We start from the raw sequence: 13246 nt of genomic DNA on the forward strand, positions 1-13246 counted from the left end.
TTAATCTGAATAATCTATATTACCATAGCATTAATACCAATGACATAATAAAGCCAAATATGCAGTGATAACCATGACAAAATAAGATAAAAAATCGTTTGATACTGTAAGGACTGGGTGTGAGATGGTTAGGGGATACCTGATTGTTCGCCACTTATTGGGGCTATGGGCGGGTAATGGGCAGAATTAGAATTTGGGTAAGGGGTGAAATTATTAGGAGAGTTAATTCTAAAAATGATACAGAATTTTCGTAACATTTTTTTCATTTTCTTGCAGCGCACCTGGCCACATTCCACGGCACACGGTTAAACAAACGCTGCTTTAGATTGTGGGCAACTAATCACAAAACATTTTGCTATATGGTTATTGTAATTCTTCGTAGGAGAGGAGAGGGGAAGGAGTCCAATGGATTCTTACATTTTGTAAAACCACACAAAATTCAGGTAGATTTGGCAATTTATTGCGCTTAGAGCAGTGTTAATCACTTATCATAACTAAAACAATGCTAGTGGTCCTTTACCAGTTAAAACTAAACAGAGAAAGACTAATTAAACTGGGCAACAGTGTTTCGTCTAGTATATTTCTAATCAACGTAAGGTATGTTTACCTTCTCTTGTTTTCTTTTTTGAATCCTTCATATCCTTGGCAATAAAATAAGGAAACTTATTTTTGTGACCAGTTTTCTGGAAGTTTATGTCTGTCAGGCCAGGCACATACACCAAGAGCGGCACCCGAGTAACCACTTCAAAATTTTCATACTTGCACCAATCACCATGTTCACCCAAACTCCATCCTACAAAAGATAACATAATGTTTTAATATTTGAAAAAAAAAAAAAAGTTGTTAGGGAACATTTGTTGGATTTAAAAAAAATATATATTCGGTTTTCCTGATAAATATCCAAAATTAGTCCACAAAAGTATTTTTATGGTTGAAACAAAACAAAATATTAAAATTACAGAAAAATCTTTTAGAAGAGGAAAATATATGTAATATGTGACATAAATTTTTGGACAGCCTATTGTTTTAATCCTGACTTAATCCACAGATCAAAACCAACAATATTAAATATTTATACTATATATATATATATTTGTTACTATTTAAGTTCACCATGATCTCCGATGAGAGAAATAATGGTGTTGTTAGCTAATCCTGATTCCTCTAATTGCCTTAGCAGTTTGCCCACCATGGCATCGATGTAGGTCACTGATGAAAAATAATGCTGTCGAATCTTCCGCTGAATTACAAAGTACATATTTTCAAAAATTTAAACTTACTCACCTAAAAGAATGAATTGGAAATAATTAGTGACAATCCTGATTACAGCATTTTAGAATGCTTACCCTGTGTATCGCGTTTAAACTTTAATATGGGTGTATATTGTTTATATAAATCAGTGCTACAAATTACAAGGTCCACAGATTACTAATTCTGTCACACAACTATTTACTACTTTGATGTAGGTTTTCAATATAAGTAGTAAGTACCAGGTTTGTTGGCATTATTGTACAATAAAAAATTATCCAAATACACTATTGAACTGTGCATCTAATAATGTGAAAAAAAGCATGCAATTAAAATTTTATTAAAAAATGATGTTTCACATATTGTTCATTATCAAATACTAATAAATATCACTGGTCAACAGCAAATTTTAAACGGAGATGTGACAGATTGATTAATAAGCGTTTTTGGTGCTGATGCTTAAAATGTCCACAATCTGTAGTATAAAATACCTGAAATTCTCTTGGGATTGGTCCAAATGGAAAGCTGAGGTTTAGAGCTTTTACATCTTCTCTTAATGTTAGACGAGGCCAGGATGAGTAAGCAACTAGTGGCATCTCTTTGGGAATTGTAGGGTTGGGTGCCAGGTCAATATCAGACAGTGGATACAACTTAAGATATTCTTCAGGAAACTTGAAAGGAATGTGAGGTTTGTGAAATCCCACTGCCAGAAAAAATGGCTGAAATGTTTAAGTTTCTGTAAATTAATGGTTCTTTCGAAATCTAAAGACAGATAAAGGAATTTTTACTAAAACCTACTTGATCTTTTAAAGAAAGGGATTTTAACATTTCAACAGCATGATTAGAGCTCTGAATATCAGGCAGAGAGCAACCTGGTTGCGTCGAAACATTAACTGCACAAAGAAGGTTCATTTGCAGTTTACCGTTCAATCCTGGACATACCTATTAAAAAAACTAAGTTACAAGTCTTGACATGTTAATTAAATACTGTATTTAAATGTCATAGAATTACTTGAACAAATAAAGCATATGATACTCAGCTTTAAACAAATGAAAATGTGTTCTCGGATTTAAATAACTGGAAACGTGTTGTTTTTTTAATTTACTGCATACCAATCATCAGTAAAAGGTAACCTTGAGCCTACCAAAATGCCCCATTTTGCATTAGATGTATATTATGTAAAACAATATTCAAAGTATACCAAAATTTTTAGATTTTATAATCATTTATATGGAGCTATTACTTTTGCCATTGCAAACTTTTCAGTTGGAGGATGATAAGCTTTAGCTGACCATGAATATGGGTAGTCATCGCTGAAATTGGAACAGATACCTGCACCAAACTGTAGTTTAGAGCAAACATAAAACTTCAATAGGTTTTTTTGGTGGATACAAAAATTGCAAACGTATAAAGATAAACAAAGAATAAACAAAGAATAAACTTAATAATACTGTAAGTAACCTGGATGAAAAACTTTGCCAATGCTGTATGTATAATAGCCACTTTGCTTGAAGTGCTGTGGCAAGGTTGTGTAATTTCCTGCTTGTGTTCTCCAATATGATCCAAAGTCATATAACCGAGTTGTATCTGGTCGGCGACTTGTTAGAAAGGAAGTTCGACTCGGCCCACATACAGTTTGCTATAGCATAGACACATTTAATTAAAAATAGATTTCTCAAGATGGAGATAGCTGCACAATTTGTACAACAAATAACAAGTATCAAAAAGAACCTGTTAACAATATAAGACATTGTTTTAATTCTACAGTGATATTGATAAATAAATACAAAAGCAACATACCTGTACATGGGCATTGTTAAATTGAACACTTAAAGCTGCTAAGTTGTCAATGTTTGGTGACAAAATTTTAGGAAAGTCATACGAACCAAGTGTAGGTCGCAAGTCATCAATAACCAAAAAGAGAACATTTAGTTGTTTTACTAAAAAAAAACAAGAAAAAAGCAAAAACATTAAAATTCACAAATGTTTTTATCTTAAAATATATGGGGCATAGTAATTGACAAAGAAAAATTTGACAAGATAATGTTAACTAAAATAAAGAAATAGGAGCAACAGAAAAGGCCAGTCCAATAAATTTCTTATGGCATTTGCTACAGTAAACCAGTAATGTTTACTTTGTAGCCATAATGCTTGCTTTCTAGTAATGAAGAAATAGTGTTGTGTAATAAAAATCGCAAATTACGGGCCGTATAAATGTTTGAAAACTTAAGAGGGTAGCGAAACCAGAAAGGTAAGTAACCACTTAACTACGCGGTCTGTATCACTAACTTTGATAAGGCGTCAGACAAGTTACACCGACAACTTACAAAAAACCTAACAAAAACATAATGTTATAGTGATTTAGGCCAAAGCTAACCAATTTTAGCAGAGTTTGCCAAATGTCTTGTTTGGTTTAAACAGTATGCAGTTTTATTCCAAATAGGATTTTTTTTCATGTTTTACATAGTTTTGTTCTGGAATTACTTGATATGTTTGAATGAAAAATGTCTAAAAATAGCTATATACAACGATTCCTGATCAATATATGTCACATGTTTTTGTTGAGTAAAATGTGTATGTCATGCTTAGCAAAGTGTACCACACTATAGCTGAGTATTTAGTTGTTTCATTGCAGAAACAACATACAAATTGAAATTTTGATAAATGGTAAATTGTAGCAATAATTTTTTATGTCTATAGTGACTTCAGCTAACTTACACCAGGATGGAACATGTATTAGTGATTAAGAGGCAACAGCTTAATGGCTTTGATTAAAGTTCATGATTTTCCTATTTATGATTACATAAATTCAGGATGCTCATTTAGTCGACGCATTTTATACATACACACAACATTATTTTTAAGTTAAAGGGCAAACAATATCAAATCAACAGACCTTAAGACTAGGGTTGTTCAAAGTAGAATATTGAATCCTTAGATTTGAATCCAATTTTGCCGTTTATATTGGGTAATTGAAACCGATATAATTTATTTGTTTAACCACAGAAGGTTGTGCCAAATTTTACATAAGCAAGTGCCAAGAGCAGATTTTAGGAAATGTAGCGATGGTTTTTTCCCCAATCTAGGTTTTTTACTCCAAAATTTATTTTGCAATTTTTAGGTTTATAAAGTAAACTAAATATTCCTAGCAAATATGTACCCATACCAAAGCTATATATTGAGGCTTGTTTGTACACCATAGGCTAAAAACACTAAGGTAGACAACTAACAGACATACTGTACTTCAGTTAAAATACCCAAACTTGTTAGTTTTAGTACACAATAAAAGCCATTCCAAACTCACCGAATCTGTCAATCAATGATGCAGGGCAAGCTCTAGATAAACAACTAGCCTGCAGTGAGTTTCGAACTCACGACCTCCAGTCATACTGGGACCATCGCTCTCCCAACTGAGCTACCCAGGTTCAGAGAGGAGCGAGTCAAGAAACAACCATACGCTAATGCTTGACACATTCTGTTAGTACAAGCAACTATATACTGAAGGGGATCTACAGTACCATATCAAAACATGCACATACATATGTGTGTTAACAACTGTGATATAGCCCTTCTGAAGCTGCTTTTTAACCAACGATTACGGCTTACATATCATTAGTACACGGAACGCCATTGCAGACACACCCAATCAGTCGATCAATGATGCAAGCAGGGCAGGAGCACCAAAAGGCATGAAATCCCAAGTAACATTAGTGCCAGAAAAAAAATATTGGGTCACAAATTGGGACTTGACAATTTATTTGTTACCAATACCCGATATTTTAAACAAATTGTACGCGGTCCGACTTAATACCACATGAAGATTACTATATGCTCAAATATGCAAAATAGACTAAATTGAAACTTTTAAGTTTATTCTTTTCAGGTTAATTGATCAAAATTTGCCTTAACATTACGAAGGTAATTATCTTGAGATATTAAACTTTTATAAATTTCACCAAAAAGTAAAAAGTAAAAAAAACATTTTTAGAAAATATATAAAGTGTCCCAAAACCTAAACAAGTGCAGATCACAGTAGACACAAGTGCAGATCACAGTAGGAAGTATTCTAGACTTAGTCCAATAACATAGGGAAAAGTTTAAGATTATTTTGTGATGATGAGGATGAAATAAACAATAAAGGCAACTGAACAATTTTCTTCATAAAAAAGAAGAGTAAGCAGATAATTCCAGGTTGTCGTGAAACTGGCCAACAAATCCAAAAAGTCATATTTTTGAGGTAATTTACTGTTTCATAATGTAATGATAAAAACAGATTTTTTTTAATTAAACCTCTATTACAAAAAAGGTATTAATAAAAATTGTATCTTGTAGTGGCTTTAAACAAGTATCTTTGGTCTACGTACTTCAAATAAAGTCAAACCTGCTCCTATTAATTATTATAAATGGTCCTAATGTACACCCCTCTATTATGGTAAAAAACAACAGATTTTGTAATATATTTTTTTATTTTATAATAAAATTTATAATGCTTTATGTTGCTTAAAATGAAAAATTACACTTTTGTTGCAAAAAACAAAAGTTAGGCAGACAAGTTAGCTAAAATCGATTTTTTTACCCCACTTGACAATACAATATACATATTATGTTGTACCCTGCGCCATTTGCTTAAGCTGGGTGACAATGCCTATGATTTACAAAATGCAATTTAACATGTTATATATCCAGGCTATAGTGCTAAATAGTGGAAAAACAGTGTGCTAAGTGGTACAACATTTTATTTTCCCTAATCGTTGCACTACATTGAGCTACACGTTTGGTAAAACAAATTTCATATTATGTGTTTTTTGAGGATTTTGCAATGATCGAATAGCCTATAATAGTAAAACAGCAATGGCACTGGGACTTGGTCGTCCCCATGCTTTTAGCCACTAATTGTGGGTGAAATAAAAAATATATTCCCACTATACCAGTAAAACCTTCTATGGAAACGGCCTGTGTAAAACGGTCAAATAAGCGATTAGCATCATATTTAAAGCAAATATATAATCCTGGTGCCAAATCGTTCTTGGGTGGCCATTAAGTTGTTCCCTGTTAAACAGCATTACATATTATGTTAAACCATACTGTGTCATAAGCTTTATAAACGATAATTGAAAAATTACTTGTAGCAATATAGCATGTAAATAAAAGGTAATGTTCCATTTTGTTTCTAAAATCTGTCGTCAAAATACACATTTAAAATAAAACCTTCCAGAATACAGTCAGTGTTGACAACACTATTGGAAATCAGCGAAGGCAATGGTCGGCCCTTACAAATACATGTTTCTGGAGCCACATCATTCTTGGGATGGTTTAGTTAATAAGTGCTATCCAAACAGGCTCCGACGAAACAAAATTTGATATGTATATCGTTTGATAATCACTAACAAACCTAAACCTTATTTTTTATACTTATCTCTAAACAGTGCATTACGTGGCATTACATGTATGGTAAATGATATTTAAAACATGTCATGTGTTTTTCGCATTTTGCTGGTCATGGGAAACATGTAGACTAAGTTGTTATACAGCATATGTATTGGTCATCCCATAACAATTTTTCGCTGATTGTCCCTGAAATGAGTTAACTAAAAGTTTCCCCACAATTTGAGTCAAACCTTTAAGCCTGTGTGGAAGCGGCATTTATTCAAATGGCTTGTTATAAATTATCATATTTATCTGCGTGACTGTGAAACATCTAATTTTTCGTCTTTGAAAACCAAAATTGTTATGAATTTCACATTTTGTAACTGGTAATATGTAGTCAAATTGCATTATTGTGTGTTTATTTGAAATGGAACAATTAAATACTGAAATGCTAAGCAAATCAAACATCTTTTACATAAGGAAAACCTTTGACATATGTTGATAGGGAAACTCACAAAAGTAAAACCTTAAGTTGTAGCAGCCTTTTTAGCATTGCATGATATTTAAGCAAATGTGTTATCCAAGTGCCATATTGCTTCCAACGTGAGTAAAGGCAATCTACTTAATTTGATTTTTATGTCCATACAGGTAATTGTGCGTGTAAAAAGGTTTTGTGCAATTACGTTACAAGTTTTACTCTATGTAGTGTTACGTGCTTGCTTAGCACTACAAAATTATCACCGGTTGCTAATTATGCTGACTGTTAATTCTAACATTAATTATTAGTTTTGCGCCTTTGCTCTTAAATGTAGGGCTAAGATTTAGGATTTCGGAAAATATATAATGACTGTTATGTGTTTGTGCTCTCTTGTACGTTGTTTGCTCGTTATAATTGCACTCCGGACCTGTTATTTTCTAGCTCAAAACAATTGTAAATCTCACGCCCATTTTTATCGCCCCTATCTCGCTGGGACTAACTTCCCAGGTAATGGCCCGCCATATAATCTTTTCACAAACAGCTGTTACCACCGGCTGTGGGTTCCCGGCAGCGAGTCGATTCCCATGAGAAAGGGTTTTGTATAACGTATATTTATGAGCGACTGGCCGCCTAGAAAAGAGTAGACGTTTGGGTGTAGCCTTGTGAGATTCGCGAGTAAGATTTTAGGTGTTATATGCTCAGTCATTCGGTTGTTTGTAAGTAATTGTGTGTGTCTAATTGTCATTATGGTTTGTGGTGTGGTAATATTCAGCTCTTGCAGCTAATAAATCTGTACATTAGTTTTATTGTTGTGGTATTTAATATAAACTCTAATTGGTAGGTTATTTAATACCCAAAAATAAGAACTCACTAGCGGCTTTAACAAGAGGCCTTGGTAATTCTCTGAAATTACTAGTTAAAGTCGTAACAGTAGAACGCGTGCTAGTGAAGAAGCGAGCGCACTTTTGTTAGATTTACTCCCTAACATAAGCGCAGTGTGACGTCGCCGCTTCTTCCGTTTGGCGAATATGACGTTGCTGTATACTTCTTTCACATGCTAGCAACCGAACTTTGCCATTTATTATAAGAGATAAGAATTCTGTTGGGGTAAAACCTCTTCTGGTAAAATCTGCGTTAACCCATTAACTGAGCCGGAAATAGACAGAACTGTCAACCTTTTTTAGCTTTAATACACCTTTTTACACACTGCTTTGTGTGATGTAACAATCCTAAATTTTAAAACACGTTGTGATGTTTTAGAAAACATCAATCCAAATCAAAAGCTTCCAATCGCAAAACATAAAACGAATTTGTTGTTCAGTACTCTAAAAGAAACAACGTAACAATGTTGCCTATATAGATGTAAAAAAAAACTTGCAAGCAATTAAAAATAATATGGGTATGCCACAAAACATTTTGCGCTCGCTTTGCTGGCCAGGTCTTTCAGGTATGCTACATAGTATAACTTAAATGCTTTACCATGGAGTATGGTTAATATTAAACGTGTATTGTGAAAGCATTATATTGTTCACTGACAGACAGCACTTTGATAATTTCTTTGTTGTGAGCAGAGTAGTTGGCCGCACTATATATTGTCCTACATGGTTTTAGAAAATATTTTGGCGCTTTGTGTGATTTTTATGTTGTTTCAGTGCAGCTAATTAGTTGTGGAGTCAGCATTGCTAATCTTTTGTGTTACCAATGGGCCGACTCATCTTTTATAAGGCAACAGTTTTTCGCAGACCCAAACCAAATAAATGCAATTCATTAACAGTTTGTGCCATATACAAAACCTCAGTTGCATAACTGCACACCGCATTCGTTTGACAACAGGACACTTCTTATTATTTCTTGATTTATGATGTCACATTATGACATAATAGCTAATAAAATTTTAATACGATTTTTTTAATTGGAAATTAATAGGCTCCACACTAGCATATATCTTCAGGTCCATCAAAACCCTAATCTGACCCCGCAGGGGGGACAAACAACTCTGTAACCCGGTTTTACATATAAGTAATTTATATATGAATAGATCAGTGCTATTCAACCTTTTTTCGTTTGTTGAACCCTAAAGTTGGTGTGGTGAACTCATGCACCCTGTTTAAGGTAAACTGAGGTAAAAAGCGACATGAAAAATCATTATGCATATCAACAGCATCATGTTTAAACCAAGCTGAGCTGCCAAAGTTTTACACACTGTCGGTAAGAGTTTGATTATGGATACAGGCTGCTTGTGAGTACATATTGCGTGTCATAAAACAACATTCCAACAAACTTGGAAGTCAAATATCAATGGTTCATTAAAAGTTTGTGATGCACCCTTGTATACCTTTTCGTACTGGTGTGCCCCATTCATATTTTGGTGCACACCGGTTGAAGAGCACTGAGCCACCATTCAACACAGCACTTACAAAATATTATCTTGGGTTCAAATAACTTATAAATACACAGTAAATAAGTTCATACCGTTGGTTTAAATTAGGCTTTAAATTACTTCTGTAAAGGCATTAACAATAAAGCATTTTAGCAGCTCAAAAACTGAGCAAAACAAATGGCTACATTTCCAACAAAAATGAGACGTCGTCGTCACCGCATGAGGTGGTGCTTTCAACCATCTAAACCAGTGTTTCCCAACCTTTTTTACACTAGTGCCCCCTTGGGCTCAATATTATTTCATATCGCCCCCCTCATCTTGTTTTACAGTAAAGTATTATATTAATCGTTGTCTACCATCATATTGTCTTCACTTTCGTTTCGATAAGCTGTCAGTCATATTTTAGGTTGTCTAACATACATGAAAGTGTAATAAAGCTATGGAGCATAATGGTTGGAGGTTGTAGTAAGACGTAATAAGAATATCAAAGCCCATACAGAAGTAGGTATCATTTTGGACGTTTCGAATAACTCTTTATTCATTTTCAACATCAATAAAGCTACTTTGAGGAAACGTGTTAACCTTAATAGATAAGTCCGGGCGCAGCTGGTGAGCGAAGCGAGCGCGATTTTTTTGGGGTATACCGGCATTTCTTTTAAATTTTCTGCTAGTTTTTATTATTACATTGCCAAAAAATGTTAAAAAATATATGTGTAATATTTTTTAATAGGTTTTCCGTTTTTCCGTGACGCACTTGGTAGCCTTCCACGGCGTAACGGTCGGGTTCATAAAGAAAACAGTGAAGGTTGTTATAAAATAGCGGGTACAATGTTGTGTTTGTCACACACACACATTTTCTTTATTTGGATAAAAAAATGTTATGATGCAACTAAATTTATTAACTGGTGTATACTTTTGATGCAAACCTTACCAAATTTGAAACAATTTATTTAAAAATGTTAAAATTTTGCAAAATTGTATATAATTTTCTTCATTTTTTGCATTACTTCAAAATTTGGTGGCCGTGTAGGTTTTTTGAAAATAGAAGGTAGGACATGACAATAAAAAGATTGGAAACCACTGCTATACATGGTGTGTTAAAGCCAAAAGTAATTACACAAAAAAAGTTATCAGAATATTTTATATATAATACTAACATATATACCTGCATGTACATGGTGAAATAGTAAAAAGGAAACCAGTATACAGCAGTTAAACATGATGATTCTAAAGAAAAAAATCCTGGTGAAACATACAATATTGTTTAAACTTTTGTCTTTTGAAACTTTACAGTTAATTATAAAACAATGAAAACAATTACACTGCTCAACATGGTAGTCAACATTTAAAAAAAGTTATGTATGTATTGGTGTGACTGAAAAAGCATTCATTACCTTTATTACATACTGCACAAAAACGGCTGACATAATATAAAGAACCGGCAAAACGATGTATGTTTCACACATTAATTTATATCTTTGTAATAAACTCGACAACGGATTCATCCTTTGTCTCACCAACCTCTGAATTTGAACCTAAAAAATACTTTAGAAAAAAAATCCGTATGAAACAATCTAGTGCCTGTTACGTGTTCACTAACACATTTCACACCTAAAACGACCAATTTGTCATAAGCCAAATCTCAGAGTTCTTATTTATCATTAGGTTATTTTGCGAATAGATGAATATGGTTTTAGATTAATGCGTTCTAGCTTTCACATCTATATATATATATATCTGTTTTATCTGATGATGTAATGATATGCGCAGTGTTTTTTTTAAGGTGATTTCGGGGACCGAAACGGTCTGGGGGACCGAAACGGTCCCCCAAATTTCTCCAGCGGTTTCCCAAATTTTGGACTTTTTGGTATTTAAATAAAACACTTGCGGTCTCTTAAAACTACTTAGCGGTCACCCAAACCAAACCTAAAAAAAACCCTGGATATGCATGTGTTCATTTTTTTTATTTAGACCAGTGGTTCTCAAACTTTTTTTTTCATATTCCTCCCTTAAAGACCAAAAAATCCCAAAAATGAATATTGCCAAAATTTCACAGTATATGGAAATGATGTGCAAGGTGCGTTTTTGTGATTTATCTCAGAGATAACAAAAAAGGCGCATGTCTAGAATCCTACAATGCACATTATTGGGGTTAGGGTGCAGGGTAAACGCTTGGGTCAGGGTGGTTATGTAATATTATTAAATAATGAATATAATAATACTTGACCCATCCACACTCAAACGCTAACTCGCAACCTAACCCAAATATTGTGCATTGATTTGATAACTGTGGTAGGATTCTAGACCAGCGCCCAAAAAAGTGCCTAAATTAGTTTTATTCAAGTTACAAACAAACAAAAAGTGCCTAAATTAGTTTTACATGAGTAACGTATATACAAAATAAGTGTCCAAATTAGTTTTATTTGAGCAGAGTATAAACAAAACATTGCCCAAATTAGTTTTATTCGGCTATGTACAAATAAAAAATTGCCCAAAGTACTTGTATTTAAGCAACATGCGAACAAAAATGCCCAAGAATTTTGTTTGCTTTATATTTTGTTTTTAATTGTTGTGATTATGAGAGACACAAACGGGTAATACTAATTCAAGGAATGATGAATGGTCGGAATGGTAGGAACGCTCACTAATTTACGGAATGGTCGAAATGGAATGAATAGGGCCGAAGTTAGGGTTGGGGTTAGGAATGAAATGAACGAAGCTGTATGAACAGAATGATCTGTTGGAAAGCTTCGTTCATCTCATTCCGACAGTTCATTCTATTCCGACAGTTCATTCTGTCCCTACAGCTTCGTTCATTTTATTCCGACAGTTCATTCTGCTCCTACAGCGTCATTCATTATATTCCGACAGTTAATTCTATTCCGACAGTTCATTCCGTTCCGACCATTCATCAAATTAGTTTCGGCCCTATTCATTCCATTCCGACATTTCCGACCATTCCGTAAATTAGTGAGCGTTCCGACTATTCCGACCATTCATCATTCCGTAAATTAGTGTTACCCGACACAAACATAGCAAAACTAGGGCAAAGCTCGCGCGAGGCGCAAATTTTTTTTGCGTTTACATAGTTAAAACAGATAAAAATATAGTTTAAGTCTTAGGTAGAGAGAAGCTTGGTCTGGTACATCCTCGTTATGCCCATGCGAATGTCACACCTGGCTATTAAACAGAAATAGTGACTATCGTGATTGCCCATTTAACTTAATTATAGGAGTCGTTGTTTTTAGGGTCTTTCCCTATTTTGCGCACACATTTTTTAAAGGTAGATACTTAAACCTGCATTAGGTAGATACTTAAACCTGCATCTCTAACGTAAATATTAGATGCTATTTGGGGCATTTGAAATCGAAAGGCCATATGTCGAACTTGAGCAGTTAATCCAGTTATGAAATTTTTGATGGCGTATTAAAGCAAGGCCCGATTGATATTGACTACATTTTGAAGAGTATGTCTTGTAGTTTATTTCGTGAAAAAATTAGCGAGAAAGTTTGAAAATTAGGTGTTAATGTAGCTGAATATTAATATTCATAAAAATGAATATTAATATTTTTTCGCTAAAAGTGTGATTGCTGGAAAGATGTAAGCAATATAAGGATTGTGTAGAAATTTTAACTTTGTATCGACACAACTTTTGGAGATATTGCCCAAAAACAATCCAGCGCGCCAACTTCGCCCAGGTAATTGTGAAGTGCCAAATCGCAAGCAATATAGGAAAGCCTCCTATTGGCTGAAATTTTGTGACGTCACAAAC

General features: G+C 33.8%; 1 protein-coding gene across 1 annotated transcript in view; it reads right to left on the minus strand.

Annotated features, from left to right (window-relative positions):
• The window catches only part of LOC146136278 (iduronate 2-sulfatase-like), a 30199-nt gene extending 17485 nt beyond the window's left edge, over positions 1-12714 (minus strand). Inside the window, exons 1-9 of the mRNA XM_083395972.1 lie at positions 10869-12714; positions 10640-10716; positions 3050-3189; positions 2711-2888; positions 2493-2581; positions 2047-2190; positions 1740-1967; positions 1114-1240; positions 608-793 (exon numbers count right to left, since the gene is read on the minus strand). Of these exons, the coding sequence (XP_083252098.1) occupies positions 608-793; positions 1114-1240; positions 1740-1967; positions 2047-2190; positions 2493-2581; positions 2711-2888; positions 3050-3189; positions 10640-10694 (1147 nt within the window). The 5' untranslated portion in view covers positions 10695-10716; positions 10869-12714. The remainder of the gene's footprint in view (positions 1-607; positions 794-1113; positions 1241-1739; positions 1968-2046; positions 2191-2492; positions 2582-2710; positions 2889-3049; positions 3190-10639; positions 10717-10868) is intronic.
• Between the last annotated feature and the right edge of the window lie 532 nt (positions 12715-13246).

Source organism: Ascidiella aspersa, chromosome 8 (assembly GCF_963924565.1).
Source record: "Ascidiella aspersa chromosome 8, kaAscAspe10.2, whole genome shotgun sequence".
NCBI lineage: Eukaryota > Metazoa > Chordata > Ascidiacea > Phlebobranchia > Ascidiidae > Ascidiella > Ascidiella aspersa.